This window comes from Ictalurus furcatus, chromosome 17 (genome assembly GCF_023375685.1).
Source record: "Ictalurus furcatus strain D&B chromosome 17, Billie_1.0, whole genome shotgun sequence".
Classification (NCBI taxonomy): Eukaryota; Metazoa; Chordata; class Actinopteri; order Siluriformes; family Ictaluridae; genus Ictalurus; species Ictalurus furcatus.
Genome location: NC_071271.1, coordinates 12,889,435 through 12,915,799, shown reverse-complemented (window position 1 = coordinate 12,915,799; position 26,365 = coordinate 12,889,435). Strand labels below are relative to the sequence as shown.

At 36.8% G+C, this 26,365-nt stretch overlaps 2 protein-coding genes across 2 annotated transcripts; one reads left to right on the top strand and one right to left on the bottom strand.

Annotated features, from left to right (window-relative positions):
- Positions 1-158: 158 nt before the first annotated feature.
- On the top strand, positions 159-12,398 carry slc47a4 (solute carrier family 47 member 4). The gene is made up of 17 exons (XM_053647385.1): positions 159-525; positions 991-1,092; positions 1,218-1,286; positions 1,552-1,700; positions 3,267-3,309; positions 3,412-3,456; positions 3,583-3,680; positions 3,782-3,879; positions 5,783-5,896; positions 5,972-6,039; positions 9,041-9,149; positions 9,285-9,360; positions 9,497-9,566; positions 10,800-10,932; positions 11,044-11,138; positions 11,237-11,344; positions 11,447-12,398. The coding sequence occupies exons 1-17, from the start codon at positions 385-387 to the stop codon at positions 11,810-11,812; spliced, it is 1,884 nt and encodes a 627-aa protein (XP_053503360.1). The 5' UTR covers positions 159-384; the 3' UTR covers positions 11,813-12,398.
- slc47a3 (solute carrier family 47 member 3) lies at positions 12,399-26,231 on the bottom strand. Its single transcript, XM_053647678.1, is given in 17 exon segments — positions 12,399-12,674; positions 12,705-12,769; positions 12,864-12,958; positions 13,040-13,172; positions 13,338-13,407; positions 13,773-13,848; positions 18,083-18,191; positions 18,322-18,389; positions 18,549-18,662; positions 21,127-21,224; positions 21,364-21,461; positions 21,531-21,575; positions 21,720-21,762; positions 21,868-22,016; positions 25,403-25,471; positions 25,635-25,736; positions 26,024-26,231. Coding segments are annotated over 17 exon segments (1,707 nt in total). The 5' UTR covers positions 26,129-26,231; the 3' UTR covers positions 12,399-12,406.
- Positions 26,232-26,365: the final 134 nt, after the last annotated feature.

Here is a 26,365-nt window from a genome sequence, read left to right as displayed (position 1 = left end):
ATATTATTTAGTAATAGTAACTTTTTTTTTTTCCAAGGCATATCTAGTGATATTAATGTTTTATGCAAGTTTCATTGGAACTAATTTAACAAGATTATATGCTATAGCAGTTGATGTATCATTTAAATAAAATACATTTTAAAAGCACAGTTTTTTTTTGACAAAGTTTTTTGTATTTAAAATGCAAGTGAAGTTCTAGCCACTACAAGGGTGCATTCCCATTACTAATTTAATCAAAGCTTTCCACTGTCTGTATCTCACTTAATCAGTGAGCTTTTAAGGGTTGTGAAACCTTTGTCCTAGAAGTCAGAGGAATGCACAGCTGCAGCTGAGGCACAGTTACTTTTGGTGAGCTTAGTTTTTGTGAGGACATCTGAGTAGATCATGGATGGATGTAACCCCAGAGCTGAAGCTCCTTCAATGGAGCCCAGTGCCAAGCTATTCTGCTGTCGCTGTGTGAGGCGCTGCCTCCCTCTGGTTTACCGAGAGGAGCTCTACCACATCCTGAGGATGACTGGGCCCCTGGTGAGTGACTTCTTTCTCACGCATATGCAAGAGAAAATGTTATCATTCTTGCACAAGCTTGTTCTCTCATCGATTCACAGCATAGAATGTTTGTTTGGCGATGTAAAATGAGATGTAGAATGATATTTTGGTATCAAAAATTGTTCCTCATTATTTTGTGCATTTTACTATGGCTTGCCTAAATACAGAGAATTTATCAGATTCACATTCAGAAACTCTACTATTCTATTTTGTAATATTTACATGACCGTAAACATAGGTAGTACTATATAATTCTGATTTTGTAAGTGACCATAGCTCAGTATAATATAAATATCAAGGAATCATATAGGGGGAAAAAAGATCAAGCATAATACTGTTATTATTACACATTGTTAAATGTTCTTTTAAACACTGGACAGCTGTTTGTTGCCCTATCAGCTCTGTTGAGTCTTTCATCTCTATTGGTTATGTTTGTTTCTCCAGCTTGTATGCCGGGTCTTGAATTTCCTTCTTTTCTTTGTGGTCACAATGTTCTGTGGCCGCCTGGGGAACACTGTACTGGCAGGTTATGGCATGGCTTCAGCTGTGAGTTGCCCACTGTACTGTATCCCACTTTGGGTCAATATTTTTGCAGAATTCATTATTAAAATACTCTTCCTTTCTATTATGCACATTCATGAAAAGTAAAAATCCATTTATTGTGTTTTCAGACAATAAATGTAACTTCTGCAGCAACTGGATTAGGGCTATGTTTGGCCTGTGATACAATGGTTTCACAGGTAGGCAAAATAAATTTGACTCTTTCATTGTCAATAACTAAACTCATGGAATTCTTATTTATATTCAGTATTTGAATAGTATTGTACTTTACTACTTTAGAAGGACTACCAGCTGCTATGCATTAGGCATGGAGAAATTATAGCAGTAAAATCTGAACTCATTCTATGGCAAAGTATAGCAGCCATACAGGCACGTAAGATCTTCACAATTATTTTTCTTCTCATCAGTAATTATGATTCTGTTTCAACATGCTCTTGTACACAGACATTTGGCAGTAAGAACTTGCTACATGTAGGAGTAATCCTGCAAAGGAGCATTCTGATCATGCTGCTCTTCTGTCTTCCCTGCTGGGGTATGCTTATTAACACCCAGTCCCTCCTGCTCCTGGTGGGACAAGACCCTGACATAGCCAGGTCAGGCATAATTTATAATTGGTTATAACAGGTTCAAATGAGACACCTTTATACACCTTATAGGGGAAGCACAGCTAAGCACTTTATTAGGAACAGCTGTACACCTACTCATTCATGCAATTATCTAATCAGCAAATCATTTGGCAGCAGTGCAGTGCATAAAACCATGCAAATATAGGCCATGCATAATATTCACATCAACCATCAGAATGGGGAAAAGATGTGATCTCATTGATTTTGACCGTAACAGGAATGTTGGTGCCAGAGGGGCTGGTTTGAGTATTTCTATACCTGCTGATCTCCTGGGATTTTCTAGAGTTTACTCAAAATAGTGCAGTAAAGAAAAAACATCCAGTGAGTGTCCGTTCTGCGGAACGAAACACCTTGTTGATGTGAGAGGTCAATAGAGAATGGCCAGACTGGTCCGAGCTGACAGAAAGGCTACAGTAACTCAGATAACCACTCTGTATAATTGTGGTGAGAAGAAAAGCATCCCAGAATGTACATCTTGTCAAATCATACGAACCCTACCCAGCATTAAATATATAACAGAACGTTTTGGACAGAAAGTCCTTTGTCAGCTGTGCAGCTGTAGTGAATTGGAATCTAAGACTAATAATAAACACAGCTAATACATTTTTCTATACAAAGACAGGATTTTTTCTCCCTGACATTTGAGTTAAAACCTTAGGTGGTTGTTTAATTTTCAGTTTCTGGTTAAGGCTCTGGGTTACTGATCAGAAGGCTTGGCACCACCAAGCTGCCACTGTTGAGCAAGGCCCTTAATCCTCTCTGCTCCAGGGGCGCCGTATCGTGTCTGACCCTGCACTCTGACCCCAACTTCCTAACAAGCTGGGATATGCAAAGAAAAATAATTTCAATGTGCTGTAATGTATATGTGACAAATAAAGGCTTCTTTTTCTTCTTCTTCATATAAGTTTGAGAATCAAAAGACTTTGTTAATATCAGGTCAACATTAGCAGTGTCTGCCATTTCATCCTAAAAAGCTGCTAGCTGAAGAAGGAAGTGACAGCTAGCTAACTAGACTTAGATAAACAAGATAAATTTCAAAAATGAATGCAAATAATCAAACAGAACTTTATACTTACAGTTTATTTGCAATATTTACAAATTACACCACTACTGCAGTCTCTGAGCAATTCCAACTGGGGCATATATGTTTAAGTTTGAGATGTCAGTCATGTTCTTTCCCAATTTGATGATTGTCAGGTGTCAAGGTTCTGCCCCTTTGAGAGGTCTACAATCCATCATAAGGACAAGCCACGTGTCCAGGCAGGACAAACAAAGACCGTACTGTTCAATAAACATTGAAATGTTGTTTTTTTTCTGTGCAAAATGCATTTGCCCACACTCAATTCACTCCTAGTGAATCCATGCAAAGCATTTAAATCAAGGCTTGTCTGCTATCTGACCCCCCTATAGTGATGTTAATGCTTTTGTCAAGCATTATTTTCTGTCATGTTGCTGTGCTATATTTGACCACAGTGACTGCTGAGGCATTAATATTTGTTCGGTAGTATAACTGACTCCATTGTTGTTTTTTAGGGTAGCCCAGATTTATGTTGAGGCATACCTTCCTGCTCTTCCAGTAAGGCAAATTTTACTCGATCTATTTTCATTCTGTAAACATGATAAAACAAATACATTTGTAGGTTTATCCTCATGTTGACTTTATGTTTCATGTTTACAGGCTTTATTTCTGTACCAACTGCAGGTGTCTTATCTCCAAAACCAGGTTTGTTGGATGGAGTGAATTGCTCTGTAAACAGTCAAAATACCCAGGATCTATATGTATCTGTGTCTCATATAGTAATGTAGTAATTTATCATGTAGTAATGCCTTGAATATATCTCTGTTACAGGGTGTGATTGTACCTCAAATATATGCATCTGTGGTGGCCAATATTGTGAATGTGCTGTTCCATTACATTTTGCTATTTTGGTGGGATTTTGGAGTACAGTGAGTACTTTTCATTCATTCATTCAACGTTTCAGTCCACTCCTGAAAAAACAATGGGTTTTCTAATTTTTTTTGTGTGTATTTTTGTGATTATTTTTCAGTGGCTCTGCAGCAGCCAATTGTTTTGCACAGATCTTTTCCTGTTTCTGTTTGTTTGCTTACATTCGCTTAAAGAAGCTCCATGTTAAGACATGGGGAGGTGAGCATGTTCCTTTGCACATTACAGTTCATTTCAGCAATTAATGCTGAAAGTTAAAGTTAATGTGCCCTAGATCTCATTCCTACAGTCATGTGAAAAAATAATTAAAATATACTAAGTAATAAGTTTGTGTTTATTTATTTTCCTAAATATTTATATTTTTATATTTATGCTCATAGTTTACATAGCTTTAGAGTTTTTTATGCTTCTCATTTTCACAACGTTCTCTCTTGTTTATCTTATTAATATTATTTTATTTCTTGTATTTTACTGTTGTTGTTAAGCACCAGTACACCAAGACAAATTCCTTGCACGTTTATTTATTTATTTATTTATTTATACATATTTGGATAAGCAAACATTTGATCCTCTTTGAAACAGTGCCAATTAATAAAGATGATACACTCTATCAAATGACACATAATATTTACATTTTGTAGTAATTTTCACAATTTAAATGAAAAAAAAAAACCCCACACAGATCAGTCACATGAAAAAAGTAAATATACTCTATCATTTATCACACCTTCAAATCCATAATATTAGAACCAGTTGTTCAAGATTGATCAGGTGAACAGAATTTGCTTAGGGAGTGCAGGTGGAACCTGTCTTATTTTTAGCCCTCTCATATCTAGTATCTGTTGTTCCCTTTGTTATTGAAGTGTGTGGTGTCATCATGCCAAGATCTAAATCGTTCTGTAAGGCCTTCAGAAAAAAGGTTGTGGATGACTATGAGTCTGGCAAGGGATTTAAAAAGATTGGTAAATTATTTGAAATACATAATTCCACTGTAAAGAAAATCATCTACAAGTGGTAACTTGTCCAGGACTGGCCGTCATATCAAATTCAGCCCAAGAGCAGACCGTCTGATGCAAAAAGAAATCTCCAAGAACCCCAAAATTTCATCACAGGATCTGCTAGTAAGTCTTGCAACTGTTGGTGTCAAAGTGCATGCTTCTACAATCAGAAAGAGATTGCACAAACCTGTTGACCTGCATGGGAGGTGTGCCAGGAAAAAGCCTTTGCTGTCTAAAAAGAACATTAGAGTAAGACTACAGTTTGCCATTGAACATATAGGCAAAGACCAACCCTTTTGGAATAATGTGCTCTGTACAGACGAATCAAAGATATAGTTGTTTGGCCACAGTAACAGCAGACATGTCTGGCGTACACCAAAGACAGCTTTTTAAGAGAAGCACCTCATACCAACTGTGAAGCACAGTGGTGGAAATGTTATGGTTTGGGGTTGCTTCACTGTGTCAGGGACTGGACAGCTTGCATTCATTGATCCCACCAAAAGTGGACCTTTTAACAGGATAATGATCCTAAGAACACTAGCAAATCCACCAAGGAATGGCTCAAAAAGAAGAAAGTGAGGGTTATGGAATGGCCTAGTCAAAGCCTGGATTTGAATTCCACTGAAATGTTGTGGAGGGGGGGTTTGAAAAAGTCATGCAAAAAAAACACCTGAAACATCTTGCAACTGAAAGAATATTGCATAGAAGAGTCAAAAATTCCTACAAGCCGATGTCAGAGACTGGTGGACATTTTTATGCAAAACGCCTACAAGAAGTTATTTCTGCTAAAGAGGGCAATACTATCTTCTGAGGCCAAGGGTATACTTACTTTTTCCACAGAAGAACATCACATCTATTGATATTTCTGTTGAATAGATGATTGAAAAAGCTATTTTATCTTGTGATTTTGTTATATCAACGTTGTTAACAGACACTTTTTCAAAGATGATCAAATGTTGGCTTGTCCAAATATGTCAAAAAAGCCAACAATTTTCATGGGGTGTACTTATTTTTTCACATGACTGTATATCTGTGTTCACTTAAACAGCACTTAAACATTACAATGCCATTATACAGTTGATTATTTCTCCTGCTTTTAAATTCAGGCTGGTCCTCAGACTCACTGCAGCTGTGGGGAAACTACATGAAGTTGGCTATTCCCAGTACACTAATGTTGTGCTTTGAATGGTGGATCTATGAAATTGGAGGATTCTTAGCAGGTAACCTCTCTGTACAATTTTTAATTAATTAGAGTGTTACTATAGAACCATAACTTACTTTGCTCTTTCTCACAGGAATGCTGGGAGAAGTCAACTTGGCTGCTCAACATGTGGTTATAATGCTGGCTTATATAAACTACATGGTAACATAATCTCTCAGTATACGTTCACCATTATGTTTTCTAACACATTAATGAGGATGATTCCTTATAAACTTATACTTGATGCAGTTGTGTACCATTATCAGACATGGAAAATAATTTGCCACTATACATATATGTTAGGTATTTAGGGGCACTGTCGCTTAGTGGTTAGCATGTTTGCGTCACACCTCTGGGGTTGGGGGTTGTGTGCGTGGAGGCTGCATGTTCTCCCCGTACTTCAGGGGTTTCCTGTAGGTACTCTGGTTTCCTCCTCCAGTCCAAAGGCATGCACTGTAGGATTGGCATTTCCAAATGGCTGGGGGTGTGAATGTGTGTGCGATTGTGTCTGGCAGTGGGTTGGCACCCCATCCAGGATATCCCCCACCTTGTGCCCCGAGTTCCTCAGGATAGGCTCCAGGCTTCCCCACGACCCTGTGTAGAATAAATGTCATTTATACTTTACTTATTATTATTGAAAGTATTCAATAATTGAATATTATTGACATAAAATACTTGTACTCTTATTAAGTTACATTTCCAAGAAAAAAAAACCTATTTTTTACTCCTTACATGTCTCATTTTATTATATAGACCTTCAAAGTACTCATTATAAATCACAAAGGTCTCATCTTTTCTCATCCAGCCAATGACTGTACGCTATACATATCAATCAGTGGGTTCAGCTTAGCATCCAATTGTTTCAGGTTAGCATTCAGTCAAGTTTATCAATGTAGAAAAAACAAATGATTATGAATTGTGCCAGTTCATGTAGCTATCCATGTGCATTTGTAGCTGGATAAGTGTCAAACTTGAGGATGATCACCCCTGGCCCTACCCCAGTAAAGTGTTTCTGTATGTTATACTATGCAAAGACTTCCATTAAAAAAAAAGTATTGCCTTTGCCTCCCTAGTTGGCATGAACTCCATCTATCCATCTAATTTGAAAAAGATGCCAATTTGCGAATCAACTGATTATATTTAACTAAGTTAGTCTGTTTTCTTTGCTGATGCCAGATTAGGGTTAGTTCGATTCCAGTAGCTAACATAATTTATTAGGCAGCAAGTCAAATTCTAGTTAATGGTAAATACTAGTTATTTACATGATAACTAGATTAATTACAGTATATCACAAAAGTGAGTACACCCCTCACATTTTTGTAAATATTTGATTATATCTTTTCATGTGACAACACTGACGAAATGACACTTTGCTACAATGTAAAGTAGTGAGTGTACAGCTTGTGTAACAGTGTAAATTTGCTGTCCCCTCAAAATAACTCAACACACAGCCATTAATGTCTAAACCACTGGCAACAAAAGTGAGTACACCGCTAAGTGAAAATGTTCAAATTGGGAACAATTAGCCATTTTCCCTCCTCAGTGTCATGTGATTTGTTACTGTTACAAGGTCTCAGGTGTGAATGGGGAGCAGGTGTGATAAATTTGGTGTCATCACTCTCACACTCCCTCATACTGGTCACTGGAAGTTCAACATGGTACCTCATGACAAAGAACTCTCTGAGGTTCTGAAAAAAAGAATTGTTGCTCTACATAAAGATGGCTTAGGCTATAAGAAGATTGTGCACGTGCGCAACGTCATATCCAGAGGTAGTCTATGGGAAATAGACGTATGAGTGCTGCCAGCATTACTGCAGTGGTTGGGGGGGGGGCGGGGGGTCAGCCTGTCAGTGCTCAGACCATACGCCACATACTGCATCAAACTGGTCTGCATGGCTGTCATCCCAGAAGGAAACCTCTTCTAAAGATGATGCACAAGAAAGCCCGCAAACAGTTTGCTGAAGACAAGCAGACTAAGGACATGGATTACTGGAAACATGTCCTGTGGTCTAATGAGACCAAGATAAACTTATTTGGTTCAGATGGTGTCAAGCGTGTGTGGCGGCAACCAGGTATGGGGCTGCATGAGTGCTGCCGGCACTGGGGAGCTACAGTTCATTGGGGGAACCATGAAGACCAACATGTACTGTGACATACTGAAGCAGAGCATGATCAGTATGCAGTATTCCAGCATGATAACGACCCCAAACACACCTCCAAGACGACCACTGCCTTGCTAAAGAAGCTGAAGGTGAAGGTGATGGACTGGCCAAGCATGTCTCCTGACCTAAACCATATTAAGCCTCTGTGGGGCATCCTCAAACGGAAGGTGGAGGAGCACAAGGTCTCTAACACGCACCAGCTCCGTGATGTCGTCATGGAGGAGTGGAAGAGGACTCCAGTGGCAACCTGTGAAGCTCTGGTGAACTCCATGCCCATGAGGGTTAAGGCAGTGCTGGAAAATAATGGTGGCCACACAAAATATTGACACTTTGGACCCAATTTGGACATTTTCGCTTAGGGGTGTACTCACTTTTGTTGCCAGAGGTTTAGACATTAATGGCTGTGTGTTGAGTTATTTTGAGGGGACAGCAAATTTACACTGTTACACAAGCTGTACACTCACTACTTTACATTGTAGCAAAGTGTCATTTCTTCAGTGTTGTCACATGAAAAGATATAATCAAATATTTACACAAATGTGAGGGGTGTACTCACTTTTGTGAGATACTGTAATTATCAAACTACACAGTTTTAGTCATGCATATGATCAGTAAACCTACAGCGACTGAATGAAGTTTTCAGGTGATATTACTTGAAAATCATCTTAGCAGTTTAATAGTTTAATTTTTTACAGTTACTTTTAAAGTGAACTCACAATATTAACTGAGTTTCCTCAGCTCAAAACATTTTCTTTTTACTTTTTAATACTTGGATCCTTTTTAATACTTTAATACTTTGACTTGAATTTGAGTTCCATTTTTAATTGAGTAATGTTTTGACACATTATCCCTTTCACTTAAAAATAATTTCTTAATACTTTCTCCACCCCTAACCATAATCCATGCATGTATTCTGTCTTGAGCAGAACTGTAGATTAAAGGAACTACACTTCTTACAGCATGCATGTTTTGTGCACATATTGTGTGTGATACACATGTAGATCCCAGCTGGTTTACAAGGTGCAGCTTGTGTGCGTGTGGGTAATGCACTAGGAGCTGGAGATACAGCTGGAGCCATTCTCACTAGCAAAGTTTCTCTCATCTGTGCAGGTAACAGCACTATACAGTACATACCTTATTTCATATACACAGCTTTTATATTTCATATATAAGCAGTACTCATAAGCTCTTTTAAAGCAATTTATCTTGACCAAATGCACTTAATTGATTTGACTCAATTTTTAGCTGTACTGGCAATCATTCAGGGTGTGGTGCTTGGTGCCACAAAAACAGTCATTGGATTTTTGTTCACTTCAGATGAGTAAGTACTCGTGATCTGGTTATCATTTGAATATTTAAATATTTGAGTAGGTTATTTTTTGTCAACATAAATCAAATGATGAATGTTATTCTTGAAACATATAAATTGCATTTTGACTCTTGGCCTTCACTTTCAGGACCATAGCAAAATTAGTTTCTGAACTCATGAGCATCTACTGCCCCCTTCAATTCTTTAGTGGACTGTTGGTGAGTCTAATCGATTTGACTCGACTCTATTTCAAAATACTACACTCTACTATACAGCATGTCCCAAAAGTCTCCATACAATTAACTCTTTTTAGCGAAATGTAATTTTATTTACAATACATCCTCTACAATGTCCTCTACAATGTAAATAAAATTACATCATGTAGAGTCTACATGATTGCCATTTCTTCGTAAACACACAATAAGCCATCTCTCCCAACTTTGGCTCCCAATTTGGCAACAGTGTCATGTGTGAAGTGCTTGCCATGTTTCCATCTCAGTCTTGTGACAGCTTCTTGAGCCAACCATGAGAATGATTTCAGTACGTTGTTCTTTTGTCAGAGGCATTCTTAAAGGCTATCTGAAAAAAATATATAATATAAACTAAGTTTGAACAATTTTGGAAGACATTTTGCTAAAAAGTGTTAATTTCCCCTATTTATGGAGACTTTTGAGACACCCTGTATTATAAAATACTATACCAAGGGTTCATACAATAATATGTCTTTAATTATTTATATATTTAAACAAATTAAATTCAATTATTTAAATATTTAAACATTGTTTAAATGTGTACAATAATATGTAATTGTACACATTTAAATAATGTTCATGAAGTAATTCTGTACTGAGGAGGTCTGTGGAATTTCTTTCACAGTTCAAATAGTCCCTGGCTGCAAACTTTTTGAGAACCCCTGGTATAGTCTAGTCTAGTCTAGTCTAGTATAGTATAGTATGGTATTGTATAGTATAATACAGGGTGTCTCAAAGGTCTCCATAGATCCATAGAGGTTTCTTTTCCTGAACTTTACACCAACAGAACACACGTCCAATTGATATTATTTATAGGCTAACTTTGAGTGATTTTTCTCTGTAGTAACTAAATAAGATTTTTTGTTTTTCTAAATCATGGACCCACCATGCTTCATCCTTATGCTTCATGGACCCCTGGCGTTCTCCAGACCCAACTTTGAGATCCACTGTACCATATTGTACTGTACTGTACTAAGCTATAGCCTACTATACTATACTATACTATACTATCCTAACCTATACAAGATTTATCCCTTCTCTTGACACATTACAGTGTAAATAATAGATAATGGTAACTGTCTTGTAATTGCTTGTTTAAACAGGTCTGACATTTTGGCATGGCATGATGATATTTCTGTGTCTGAATCAACCACTGTTGTTTGTTTACCGAATGTGAGATTCTGACTGTTATTTCCTCAGTGTGTTGGGATGGGCATAGTACTGGGCACTGGACAGCAGAGGATTGCAGCCATCGCTAATCTAATTGGATATTACTGTATTGGACTTCCACTAAGTATTGCTCTGACCTTCCCAGCCAAGTTACAAGTCGCTGGTTTGTACTTTTCAAATCAATTGTATATGTATAATCCTTGCATCAGCAGAATTGTTCTGGATTTGTAGCCGAAAATATTATAGAAAGCCAATCTTTTTTCTTCGTTAACAGGCTTTTGGTGGGGCCTTTTTATTGCTGTCTTCTTGCTATCAATCTTTTTCATTGTCATCATCTTCAAATTAAACTGGAAGAAGATAACCGAAGAGGTATGTCCTATCAAGTGTTTATCTCGCATGAACTTGTGTTTATGGTCACAATGACACAGATTTCATGATTTACCGCTAAGCACCTATGCTTCTTTAAGGCTGTTGAGCGTGCTGGGAAAGGGAAGAGCAGAGGTGTAATGCACACAGAGTTTAGATCCAGCCACCGGCTCTCCGATAGCTTTTTTCTTGCACTTAGTAATTTAGAGGTGAGTTTCTCTTTCCTGAAATGCAAGTTGTTGTTTTTTGTTAGCATTTCTGGTTAAGTATTGGCAAGCACAACAAATAATATATTAATCACTGTAAATCAGCGTCAGAATCAGAATGGCTACACAGCCGTGAACTCTCAAGACGTGGACGAGGAAGAAAGCACTTCAGTGGCTCAGGAGAGATTGAGAGAGACTCAGGAAGGAGGAAGGAGAAATGAAAATCAACACTCCACCTCACAGAAGAAACTAAGCTTAACTCAGGAAGGACGAATGAGCAAAGAAAACCAACTCTCCACTTCTCAGCTCATCATCAGGAGAGGACTGACTGCTCTGACTGCTGTCCTTATCCTCACTGTAGGGATTACTGCACATTTCACCTTGCCTCTGCCTGAGGTAGCTTCCATCACCAATAGCACTTTGGACTTAGAAAACTCCACGTTATCTTCTTCCATTGCCACACATATGTAGTCCTTTTGAGACTAGTGGATTCTTTCTGGATAATCGTCAATGTTTTCATTTGGTATTGATCTTATACTGTATACTGTATTATGATTTTAGTGTATTGATCTTAGTGTCATTTAAACTACCAGGATACAGTATGGTATATAGGCACTGCTGAAATGTGAGAATGTTATCACTACATGAGGTAGAAATACAATCATACATAATCATAATACAATCATGAATCGTAAGTAATACAGCAAAATTAGTTATTATCTCTCTATCTAAAGAAAATAACATAGGAAAATTGTGTTAGGCTAAGACATAGGCTAATTAATATTTGTTTTAATTGCACATCTATATGAATAATGGAATGAACTTCATAAACAAAGAACTAATGTCACTTTATAACAATAATAATAATTTTAATAATGTATTAAAATGTGCATTTCTATAACTTCTGAAACATATAACAAGAGATTGTAAACCTACTGTATGTATGTAGCATTGCACCTTCATGTAGCCTTTTGTCTGAAGGCCAAGACAGAGTGAAAGTCCATACAATAAATACCCTGTGACTATTAACTTTCTAACATGGTTTTAGGCCAACTGAGCGCATTGCTACATCTTCACAAGTACACTTAAAGCAATCCCTACAGCCAGAATCATGAACATAGCCAATAGAGTCAGGCCTCTTCGGACCACCAAGACCCCTAAAAGTAGTGCGTTTATTGTTGTAGTCAAGTTGGGCAGATTCTCTGTCAGCATCTCGGTGTCAGTGTGAGCGCCTCCATCACTCAGATGCACGTTGTTAGCCTGCTGTACTGTATCTGCCAATAAAAAGATTCTGTTAATGTGATAAAACTCTGCCCAATTCTTATTACAGTTACTTTAGGTATCCTAAACTAAAAATCAGTACCTAATATCAGAGAGATTCTTACCGTCCTCTACACAGTCCGACTGTATTCCAGCTCTTTTCTGTGCCTGTGATCAGGGCAAGGTGTTAATGTCACTGATGTAGTAGGGGTATAATGATAGATACAAGTCAAATGTTTTTTTTTTCCCCTGGAGCTCTCACCTCCTCTGTGGCTTTCACCCAGTTTATCTTTATTAGGAGAACTATGAAGAAAACTGACAGCAGGAACACACAAACTAAAAGGCCAATCCAAAGACCTATTTGAGACAAGAGAAGCATGACTGAATGCAAAGAACTTGAACAATAAAAGAGAGTGGGAGAAAAAGTTATATTCCTACCAAATATGCCCATTTTAGCAGCAAACATCAGAGACACTCCAATAGGAAAGCCTATGCCATAATATCCAACCAGGTTTCCAGCTGCCCCAAACATCTGCATTCCTAGGGCTCTGACAGTACTCCCACCAGCTGCCTGATTAGTGAAGAAACAGAGTCTAAACACATTCCTCATGTATAGCTTTGACCAATTTCCCTATGAAAAATGTGTTCTAATGTTACAATAATAACAATTCTCTGTTAATTGTGCACTGGAGTATAAAATGGAGTTTAAACTTTAACTAGTTGGCTCATTACTCACTGCTATTGTGTCAAGGAGATGGAAAGGGGCATAGAGTACCATTACTCTACTGACTCTCTTTCTAATATGTCTGTGAGAAGATAGAGACATTTTGTCAACATACAGTTCAATTATTTCCCACCCTTCACTGTCACATAACCACATAAACTCTAATAGGTCATGTATTACATGTATTACATGGACAAAGTTCAGGAAGGAGTTGAGTCATTGAAAGAAAACTATGAGTCATGCCATTAAAAATCTATAACTTACAGTGAAAGTAAATGATAGCACAATTTTGAGATCACATATGAATGATTAATAGATAGCTCATTGATGGTTTGAGATCATCTATAAAAATATTCTCAAATAAAAAGTGGGTAAAATGACAACAATAAAAGCATTTACTTTACAATGTTTAGTAAATTAATAATGAATTAAGTGTGGTGCACTCACTGATCATTAGTGAAGATGTAAGAAATGACATCTTTGAGACTGCCAATGACAACTGCCAAGCACACTGATATGGAGACTGTTTCAAAAGCACAGTATAATTAACATGGAGCATGTCAATGAACAGTGGGATTGATTTAAGTGTGCCAGACACACAGTCATATGTTTACAGCCACAGCAAATCTGCTGAGCAATTACACATGCCACAATATTGAAATTTTTTCTGACTAATTGTCACACCCATTATTGAAATTAATGATTTAATACTTTTCTGTTGTCTTTTTGCCACTATAATGCAAAAATGGGTGTGTTTTCAGATAATGACGAATCTTAGTGAATAACAAACAACTTAACAATGGACTTATGTTGCATACAAGCTTGTTTTGTTTGTGTACCCCAAATGCCTACAGTAAAAGAAATTAAATCATTAAGGTCTAAGTCCTTTTTTGTTGACTTCACCTCCGCCCTGGCAAAAAAGCTGCAAGTTATCAAACAGTAAATTCACCATCCAGAAGTAAATTCTATAGATGCATAAGCAACTGAGACAGTATAAATAGATGCCCATAGATAGGGTTTATAAATGGTAGATGGAAGACAACAGCATAATCAACAATTTACAACAGAAATTACCTTTGATTGGAAGAGAGAGCACAGGATATATTATTTTCTAAATAGCATGTCATGGTGAGGAAAAAGGGGAATGACATTGTACAGAGACTGTGTGCGCAGGTCTGACAGTCAAACAAGGAATAATTTCAACAAAGATTTGACTCAAAAGTGCTTTGGTTAATATAAACGAGTTTGTCATTGTACTGTTTTATTGTTGTTGTGTTTTTCATGAAGACTAATAATGAACCCATTATTCAAGCAATTGCTGCCCCCAATTTGTTGCTAATACGAAAGTGAAATGCACACTCATTCATAAGCGATTTAAAAGTGAGGGGGAAATTGGGCCAACAGTCTAGGAGAAATTCGAGAAAGTAGGTTTTCAACAAAATTCAAAATGGCAGACAGTAAGTTTGATAAACTATGGAATAGTATCATTGTTCTTGGCATAACTCACGGAATCTATCAAGATAATTTTCATTACAATAGGCAAAACTATTCCAAAGCTATTAGCGTTTTTAAAAATTTCATAATACTTTCTGACCACAAGGTCAAAACTTCTTGAGTACTTTCAGGTCATGGTGCCGATAACACATACCAACTTTCGCAACAATATGCCAATGCATTTGTAAAATATACAAATGTACTTCAAAATTCAAACTGGCCGATGCTCAAAATAGTCTGACATGGAACAGTTGGGTACCGTATGACAGTATACTCTACCGAATCTAATAAGACAAGGACATCAGTTAATTTTTGGTCAACCTGTTCAGAAGTTATAAGCAAAATCTGCCATTTTTCTTATCTCGTGACCACTAGGCGGTGCTGCAGCAAAGCTGTGCAGGTACCCTCAGGCCATGCTTGTGATGACACGTACCAAGTTTCATCTTAATATGCCAAACCTTTGCGGAGATACAGCCTCATGTCCCTTTTGACGTGCTCTTTGTCGAATTCGTTGATGCGCTATACAAGAACAGTTTGGTCTATCAAAAAGCTTTTGGTAACTTTTTACCAACACTGTCTGAAGATGATCTGTTTAAATTGTGGTGAAAATCTGGCAAAGTGCTTAAGAGGAGTTTGAAAAAAAATTTTTTCCAGAAAATTCAAAATGGTAGATAATTTTCATGATATCATATGATGCAAATGAATCAGCTTGAGCCAAGGAATCAGAAGAGAATTTTTTTTTTTCAAGTCCTTACGGTTCAAAAGTTATTAGCATAAACATAAGTGAAAATTTGGATAGTTGCTGGCGGTAGAGGGTCTGAGGTAACAACTCCAGCTTTGCTGTTGTAACAGTGCAGACTGTCCTCGGTTCTATGGGCTGCCAAAGACTCAAGAGTGGAGTAATAATAATAATAATAATAATAATAACAATAATATCAAGAATAATAATTAAATAATAATAATAATAATAAATATAGCTGCAAGCAGCAATTATCGGGGTTCAAGCCATTTAGGGCCCTTAATTGCTCGACCAAAGGCAGCCATGCTTTTTAATATTCACAATTGTCCTCTTATATGCTGATTGGACCTTGTACAAGGACAATTCTTGCAAGATTTATTTATCAAGTCTATTGGACCATTGGTTCCACATTTACTCCCAATTTCATATTTTGTTCTGTTATAGCACCACCAACTGGTCACAATGAGTATTTTTTTAAAATTGTTCTCAGATTGAACCCATAAGTAAGTATGCCAAGTTTGGTGAAAATATCTCATTCTGTTCAAGAGTTATAGCCATTTAAGTAAAAATGTCCATGCATACTTCAAAATTTTTGATGTACCCTTACGTGGGTAACTTCAACTTTTTCTTGATAATTACTGATCTAAGTAGTCCAAAGAATTATACTCCTAGAGGATTATTACAGTTGAGCAAAAAAAAATAACACTACTCTGCAAAACTATGTTTCTGAAATAATCTAAAATATTTAACGAACAATTTGATTGACTGCAGTGGCCCTAGAGGCAAAGTTGCTCAGAATCAGAAGATCTAATGTTTGATACAAATAATATGTGTATATCTGAAGCATGGTATGATATTCAATCATTTACATACCATTTATACAGCCATTTTCAAGTTTTTTTCTACTGTTATAGCACCACCAAGTGGCCAAACTCCTCCATTTTTGACAAGTTCAAGAGTCCGTGTAAGAGTTACAGCAATTTAAGTAGAAGTGGCCACGCCCACTTCAAACCTTTTGATGTGCCCTTGTGAGGGTAAATCAAAAGTTAAACTTTTTTGATAACTATTGATCTAACACGTCCACAGTATTATCTTGCAATAGATGTATTTCACTAGATGAAAAAACCTATGACTAGTTAGCAAAAGTAGGTTTATAAGATTATCTGAAATATTTACTGAACAGTTTAACAGACACCAATGTTTCTTCAGGCAAATATGTTTAGAATGAGAAGGCCGATCATTTGATATATAGTGGTTAAGTTGGTTCAAAACACTGCATTATATACAACTGTTAACACTGACAAAAATCGTGATATCACCACTCTTTGGCCGATTTCTTTCAAACTTTGGCGCAAACCTCTTAGACAAAGAGTCAAATAGGTCTACCAAGTTTGGTTCCGGTCAGCCATTGGTAACCTTGAATAATACCTACTGAAATTTGATTGGCCAATGGCGGCCATGTTTGTTAACGTACCTGAATGTCTTCATAGAGTGTAATGGCAACTGCGACAAAGACACTGTATGCAAATTTTGAAGTGAATCGGATCAACCGTTGCATAGTTACAGCCAATTTCATGATTTTTTCAGTATTATAGTGCCACCCTGTGGCAAAACTGCACCAACTTCTCTGTACTACCAAAGATTGTCCTCGGACATAACCATGCCAAATTTGGTGAAGATATCTCATTTCGTTCAAGAGTTATAGACATTTACGTAAAAGTAGCCACACCTACTTCCTGTGTTTTTGCATACTGTAGCTACGTCAAGTCAAAAGTTCACACTTTTTATGATAACTTTTTATAGTGAGACTCCATAGAATCGTATGGCACTGGTTTGGTCCCAATCGGACGAAAAACCAAGGTCAGTTTTACAAATAATCCAAGATGGTGGAATATTTTTACAGGCCGAAATGAAATCAGACATATGCGTTTTGTTAGATATAAGAGACTTGCGTTTGTGACAAACGGTTCAAAAGTTATGGCCATTTTTCTATACATGCTCACTATAGAGCCACCATCTGGCTAATCGGGCCAAAACTTTGCGATGCTGTAGTACTTTGGTGTACTACCTTCCCAGCTAAGTTTCAGCTCTCTAAGCCTTACAGTTTGGTCTGCACGATCAGTTTTAGGGCAGAATAAAAAAAAAATTAATAAAAATCCTTACAATTACAATATGGTTTCAGCCCGAAAAAAAATCCTTGCAATTACAACAGGGTTGACCCCCTAATAATAAATCACAGTTTGGACAAATGGATTAGTGAACATTTTTATACCAAAATGTTTGCCCTCTGCTGTAGGACTGCATGCAAGACGCAAATAAGGCAGTTAATAATGAATGGGTCAGGTTACTCCTTAATTTATGAAAAAGTTTATATATTATTTTTTACTTAAGATAGGTTTTAGGAGATGCTCCTTAATTAAAGACCATTCTTAAAGAACATTATTAAGCCAACCCCTGACAAAGATTTGTTCAGGAAGCTTATAATAAAACACTTTCACAGTTATGCTGCTGCACCCAGAAGTACCTGCGAAGGCTATAGAGAGCTTGGCAGACAGTTTGGCCTGTTCAGGGTTTCCAGCCCCCAGAGCATTTCCCACTCTCACACTGCCTGCCACACTGAAGCCTATAGGACACTTTCCAAAAAAAATACAAATAAATGTTTAGACAGTGTTCAATATGGATGTGGTCAACAACATTATTTAGATTTAAATACATTACTAACATAGATGAATTACTTTATCAGAATATCCTTGAAGTATTTACCATATATGCAATATTTGCCAGTTCATAAATAACTGATTGGGCTCCCAGCTCTACGTCACTTATCAAACCTGCCATGCAAGATACAGGCAGCAAAAATGATCAACGCTGCAGGATAAAGTATATATTTAAATTATCTATGTCCTTGGCACTTTTACAAGGCTAAACATTATCATTTCCTTCAAAACACTATTAATCATTTGCCAAAAGATCTTTTTCATACATTTTACCTGCCAAAAATGAACCCAGTTCATAGGTCCACCACTCTGTACCCAGCATTAACATGGCTGGAATACCCAGCCACATAAAATCACCCCACTCCTGTAGACAATCCATGGACAAGCCTGCACAGTGGAGAGACTTGGGATGTACACATCACTAGCTTATGACTTTCCAGAGTGAACCCATCTTTTGTAGTTGTGCATACATGTATACTTTAAAAACAAAAGTTTGTATGAGTTGAGGTTTGTGTGAGATCACCTCTTTTGACGATACTGAGGCTTTTGTAAAAGTAAATATATAACATTTATTCTTGTCTGTATGCAAATCAATCATATTGCATATCCTGCATCCTGTCTTTACTGAAGATGCTATCAGACACAATAATAAACAATAGTAAATTGTTTTTAATATATTAAACTGCACAATTATCCTGAATTATACATTCCCTCCAAAACTATTGGAACAGCAAGGCCAATTCATTTCTCTGTACGCTACACCAAATATATTCGAGTTTGAGATCAAAAGATGAATATGAGATGAAAGTTTTTCAGCTTTTATTTCCTGGTATTTACATCTAGAGGTGTTAAATAACATAAAACCTTTTGTATCAGACCACCCAATTTGTAGGCGAGCAAAAGTCAAACATTTACATTTATTAATTTAGCAGACGCTCTTATCCAAAGTGACTTACAAATGAGGGAATACAAGCAAAGCGATATATCAAGCGGAGAACAATACAAGTAGTGCTACCATACGAGATTTATAACTGAGTTCTAGAGAAGCAAAGTGCGCAGAGTAGAGGTGTAAGAGTCAGTAAGGTTTTTTTTATTTTTTATTTTTATAATAATGTGGGGTTGGCATTTTAGGGTTTAGTTAAGTGCTCATGGAAAAGGTGGGTCTTTAGCTGTTTTGTTTTAAATAGTGACAGATTCTGTGGTCCGGATTGAGGTTGGAAGTTCATTCTACCACTGAGGAACAGTTAGTGTGAAGATTCTGGAAAGGGAACTTGAGCCACGCTGAGTAGGCACTACTAAGCGTCGGTCATTAATTGATCACAGATTGCGTGAGGGAACGTAAGCCTTAAGGAGAGTGTTGAGGTAGGTGGGTGCTGTTCCAGACAAGGTCTTGTACGTGAGCATCAAGACCTTGAATTTGATACGGGCAGCTACAGGAAGCCAGTGGAGGGAGATGAAGAGGGGGACGAGTAATAAGTAAATTAAATAACACTTAATATTTGGTTGCATATCCCTTGCTTGCAATAACTGCATCGAGCCTGCGACTCACTGGCATCACCGAACTGATGCATTCTTCTTTTGCGATGCTTTTCCAGGGTTTTACCACAGCCTTTTTCAGTAGTTGTATGTTTCAGGAGTTTCTCCATTCAGTCTCCTCTTCTGTAGGTGAAATGCATGCTCAACTGGGTTAAGGTCTAATGATTGACTTGTCCAGTTGAACACCTTCCCCCTTTTCCCCTGATAAAGTCCTTTGTTGAGTTGGCAGTGTGTTTTGGATCATTGTCTTGCTGCATGATAAAGTTCCTCTCGATTAATTTGGATGTATTTATCTGTAAATTTGTAACCTTCTGAATTCATTCTGCTGCTACTATCATGAATTACATCATCAATAAAGAGTAGTGATCCTGTTCCTGAATCAGCCATGCAAGCCCAAGTTGAGCTTGTATGTTTTGGATCATGAGCAGATGCTTTCCACACTCTCCACAATTTGGCCTTTCCATCACTTTGGTAGAGGTTAATCTTGGGTCCACATCTTTGTGGGTCATATCTGTATTTCGTTGAAAATCCCAATCTGGCTTTTCGATTCCTACTGAGTGGTTTGCATCTTGTGTTATGGCTTCTATATTTCTGCTTCTTCAAAGTCTTCTTCGAGTGGTGAATTGTGAGAAATTCACCCCTGTTTCTGTCATCAACTGTTATTGTTTTCCTTGGCTGACCCATTCAGTGTCTGTTGCTCAGTAGACCAGTGGTTTCTTTCTTTTTCATGACATTCCAAATTGTTGTACTGGCTATGCCCAGTGCAATGGTTCTGATCGATTTTCCCTCTTTTCTCAGCATTAAAATGGCTTGCTTTTCTCCCATAGACAGCTCTTTGATCTTCATGTTGGCTTATCCTTTTTAATAACAGGTTAACCAATAATCTTCACAGCTAAAACCATGAGTTGATGTTCAGAGCTATTTATTGTTTAGAAAATCAATCTAATATGACACACCTGGATGACAACAACACCTGTCAGTCACATGTTACAATATTTTTGCTTGTCCACAAATTGGGTGGTCTGATACAAATTGTGCTATGTTCCATCTACATATAAATACCAGAAAATAAAAGCTGAAATTCAAAATTCTCTTCTCATATTCATCTTTTGATCTCAAACCCAAATGTCTTCAGTCTAATAGTTTTAGAGGGGACTGTATATACTTACCGGAAGAACAACCATGTAAACCCTCATATATATATAAAATTTCAAAATGCTCATTTATCGCAATAAATAAATAAATAAATAAAGAAAGAAAGACAGACTACCTCTGAAACCATCATTAAACATCTGGTTCTATTATACAAACTGACCGTGCCAAGTCTCCTTATGAAGACCTTTATACAGGATGTAGACAAACAGCATAATAGCCATGGCATATTGTGAGGCAACATTGGCTGCTGCTGATCCACTGTAGATTAAAAAGTCACATTAACAGTGCTTTTTTTGTTAAATTATGTTCCATCATGATCTCTTTACACATATTATGGTCAGGCATTTCTATAGTTGGATAATGTATACTTGAACCATCACTAATTTTCTCTACTCACGCAATGCCAAGATCCTAAACAAAAATGAAAATGTAGTTGCACAAGGCATTGATCACATTGCTCACAGCTCCAGAGATGACCAATGGCCACATGATTCCCTAGAAGGAGATGCTTAATTAATTTTTTTTTTTTTTACACCATACTAACTTGTTTTCTTATTTACTTACTTGATTTTGCAGATATGTTGCCTCAGCTATGAATGTAAATAATCCCTATAAGGAAAAAACCCCACAGAGGACCGTATATGATTTACTTTGTGAACTAGGTTCCCAGTGGCAATGAATACTTAATTTTATATACTATACTAAATTTGAGTGTTTTAGTGTTGTCAAGTCATATAAGGTATATATACTTACTGGAAGAGCAGCCATGTAAATCGTCACGTATAACTGAGATACTCTGAAACAGACAAACATGACTGGAAACTCAGGTATTTAGGTTAAAAAAAATCCAGATTTTTAAACACAATTATTTATATATAATATTTAGCAATAATAAACCAACCTAGCAACCTCAGGGTTCTGTTTAACAGCAATCAGTAATGACTCTGTGTTTATTAAAATGGCCCAGCAAGGGAAGCAGGCCAACATTAAGATGAGAAACGTCCTCTGCACAATCACTCCAACTCGCTTAAGGTTACCACTCCCAAAAGTCTGTTAATATTGTTTAACAGAAACAGCACAGGTTTATTAATAGGAACCAAACATATTGGCGTGGGATGTTACAACACATCATACGTAATATATCCTGTAAGTGAGGCCTCCCTATAAATGTGTTGATTATTCTTTGAATCCAACAATAGTTATCCAAAAAACTTTTAAGGGTGTGTCTCTCTAAACTGTACTGTAAGTCTATTTAATAGGGTTTTAGCTTTTTGGCTTACTTCTGATAGAATAAGAATATTTTTGGACTACTAGATTACAAGAAGAATTCCTCTAGATGTGGTCATTAGCCAAACACTGACGTAAAGGTAAGCAAAACTGTCTTGTGATTTAGTGCCACTTACTACAATATGATTCATATTAATTCAGTAGAGACTTTATTATACAGGGTGTCTCAAAAGTCTCCATACACAGGAGAAATGAACTTTTTAGCAAAATGTCTTCCAAAAATATTCATACTTAGTTTATATTATATATATTTATCAGATTGTCTTTAAGAACGCCTTTGACAAAAGAATAACGTATTGAAATCATTCTCATGGCTGTATCGGGAAGCTGTCACAAGTTTGCATTGGACTTTAACAGGAAACATGGTAAGCACATCACATATGACTATAGAAGTATTTTGCGGACAATATTCCAAAGCAATTGCAAACTGTATTTGCAATTGCATTTTCTATTTGTGGATGCATAACTAGTGACATAAGTCAAAAGAAAATGTAAATCGTGTATAGTGTCGTACAGTGTCTGCCAAATTTCAAATGGAAACTCAAAGTCCATTTGCAATTGCATTTCCCATGTGTTACAGGTTATGACCCTGTCCTATTGAAATATCAATAGCAAGTACCCCGTTTGCTTATCGCCTTACTTGTTCTTAATAGCTGATCAACTCCTTACCTTTTTTTTGTTAAATAGTCAATTACAAGGGATTAAGATAATTGATAAACATATCCTTATAAGGTAATTAGCTGAGGACACCACACTTAAAAAAATATATTATTTACAGATCCCTACCGCTCTTGATCACATCAAAGTTTTCTCTAAAGCTTCTGGTGTTTCTTTGAATTTTGATAAATGTGAAGTGCTTCCTTTAAAGTCTTGTTCTGCCCCATCCCTGCACAATATTCCTGTTAAGTCTCAAGTAAATTATTTGGGCATAGACATTTGCAAAGATGACAATGCATGAGGAAAACTAAAATTTGATCCGGTAATTGCTAAGGCTAAGAAAAAGGTAAATTCCTGGCTCCAAAGAGATTTGTCTTTACGAGGAAGGGCTCTCCTCACCAAATGGGAGGGTGTTTCTAGATTGACCTAGCCTGCTCTCTCTTTCATGTGGACAAATCAATTTGTGTAGAGGTTGATAGAATGCTTTTTGACTTCTTTTGGAAACACGAAAGACATTAAATCCAAAAATCTGTTGTCATAAACAGCTTTGAACACGGGGGTCTAAATTTTCTTTAAACAATACGTTTAAACAATACATCTAATTTTTTTCTTTAAACAATATGGTTAAGATAAACTGGTTGGGGCAATTCTTGAACCCACGAGACTTTGCCATAGTGATGGATGCCATCCCTATTGCTGCTGTTGCACTTTAAAAAAAAACTCAGCTGAATCTTTACCCTCTTTTACCTCTTTGTCACCTCCCTGTGAAACAGCGATAGAGGGAAGGTTTGCTTTTTGTCCAGTCCTTCTCTCAGGAATAGAAAGAATAGATAACTCTTTCAGAAAGATATAATTACTGTCCCTTCTGTATTATCTTATTGGGGTAATTATCTTAATGATATTCCTTGGAAGAAAGTGTGGTCTTTACCCCACAAACATTTAATCACTAATAAGGTTAAAGAGGTATCTTTCAAGTTGCTACATCGATTTTACCCTGTCAAGCTTTATATATATAAAAAAAAAAAATCTTTCCTGAGAAGGATCCCCTTTGCTCCTTTTGTGGAGAGGAAGAGGAATCTGGCCCTCACCATTTTTGGGATTGTGTCCACGTAGCTACTTTTTGTAGGAAATTCTGTTTGTTTGTCTGTGCTTCTTTCTTAGACAATTTTTCTTTGTTGTTTAAGGATGTCTTATTTGGCTTATATAACTTTAAGAAGAATTTAAAAGATAAGTATTTTCTAATAAATCTATTTAGTCAAGTTTTTTATACATAAGTGCAAATTTTTGTCTGTAAAACCTCTCTTTATTATTTTAGTAAATACTATCTAGCCAAGTTTTTTATACATAAGTGCACATTTTGTCTGTAAAAACCCTCTTTATTATTTTTTTGTAAAGACTTGAAACGTTATTCGGATACTATTTCTACCTCAAGCGATGCCAAAGCCTTAAAATCCTTTACATTGTGTACAATGTATAATATTTATGCTTTTTTTATAATGTACAATTGATTGTGTGTTGCATATAAAAGGGAGGGAGGGAGGGAGGGGAACAGGGAAAAGTAATAGAGGACTCAAGGCATTTTTATTTTTTCTTTTCTCAAATTTCATTTATTGTAAATTATATATTACCCCTGGCCCAATGTTTTGTTTTTCTTTGTTTGTTTTTTTCCTGGTTCTTTGTTTACTCATTATATTTTTGTTGTTCATATCTGTTGTGAGTTGTAAACATGTGTCTGTGTATTTACTTGTGGAACTGAGGAAACGAAATAACAAACGGGGTACTTGCTATTGTTATTTAAATATGACAGGGTCATAACGCGTAACACACGGGAAATGCATTTGCAAATGCACTTTGCATTTCCATTTTATATTTGGCAGACACTGTATGTTAGTGTAAATGACAATGCAAATGGTAATACATGATTTGCATTTTCATTTGAATTCCACAATTTATGCATCCACAAATAGGAAATGCAATTGCAAATACAGTTTGGAATTGCTTTTGAATATTGTTTGCAAAATACTGGCATACACGACACTGTTACCAAACTTATTAACAAATTCAACTGGAAGTGTAATCCCTGCTGGGGGAAAAAAACACAATAGAAACCATCACAGAACCTCTAATGGTCTCCACTACAAATACCATTACAAACCATCAGCTAACCATTAAAATCATTAACATTATTGGTCCTTAACGGTATCCACTAGACATAACATGCCACCAATAGAAGGCAACAAATTACCAGTAGAGACCCACAGGGACCATTACAGTTTTCATTAAAACCAATACAATTCCCATTATAACCATTAAAACCATTGCAAATTCTATACTGGTTTCTATTGTTTTTTTTCACCAGGATGGCCATCAGACAAACGCTGATATACAGCAAATTTAAACAAAACTACTGACTACCTGAGGACTTTGGATTATTTTTGCATCAGTGGGGCGTGTGTGCGTGTATGTGTGTGCGTGTGTGTGTGTGGGTATACTTGAGATACTAATGTGCCAGAGGCTGATGCCAAACCATAGCCTACAGAAACAGCTGAAACGTTGATAACCTGTAAATAAAAGCACAAAAAAACAACAACTTGTATTTCCAAAACTCTCTTTTGTGAAAACTGCGACCAGCAAACAACATTATATCAGCGGTACTGGCCATACTGGTTATCTAAATAAACCAGGGAAGAGTAAATAAAAAGGGAAGAGTCTAAATGTGCTTACAGCTGTAGCTAGGCCCACACCCTCCAGGATTATCCTTCCCAAATGTCCACAAAATATAACGCTGACAAAACCGATCGTGTAGACCATAATGTAGGACAAAAACTAGTGGGATAAAACAAGTAGAAGGTTAGTATAGTAAACGAAAGACACAGAGACGTAACGGCTATGGGTTTAGTTTTTGAGGATGAATTATAATCATTAACAAGAAAAGACCAAAAGACTCTGGTGTGTTTTCTAGCGAGAAGAACTTCTACGAATGCAGGAACTTCTTGAAAGCAGCATGACACCGGGATGGACTAGACTCCTGTACTCACTTGATAATACAATATACGAGCTCGCTATGAACTTATATAAAGCACCTAACAACAATTCACAAACACACTACTAACCACAGGCAAAGCCAGAGATGACAGCTCCTTCACTTCGCTTTTGAACTCGACTGGTATGAAACTGCGAAGACGCCTGAGGAAAGCGTTGTGCAGATATTCAGCCATCTTTTCAATTAGTTGAAAGATCCAGTACTGATGAGGACTGAAGGGTATTTGTGTTTTATTAACTCGCTTGTGAACTCCGCCCCCAATAAAAATAAACAGTAAAGCACAGCCTTATCTATCTGATCTGTCTAATCAACCAGCCAAGAGCTGCTGCAGAAACAGCTTTACTGTTTAAAATAATATAGCCTACGTTTGGTTTTCCTGGAATTTTCTGAGAACAGTTCTTTTTAGTTCTTG

Excerpts from the sequence above, each read along its gene's own strand:
- slc47a4 (XM_053647385.1), top strand. The coding sequence starts at position 385 with ATGGATGGATGTAACCCCAGAGCTGAAGCTCCTTCAATGGAGCCCAGT. Across the intron at positions 1,701-3,266 it reads CAAGACCCTGACATAGCCAG|GGTAGCCCAGATTTATGTTG; the intron begins GTCAGGCATAAT and ends GTTGTTTTTTAG. Across the intron at positions 9,150-9,284 it reads AGTTTCTCTCATCTGTGCAG|CTGTACTGGCAATCATTCAG; the intron begins GTAACAGCACTA and ends CTCAATTTTTAG.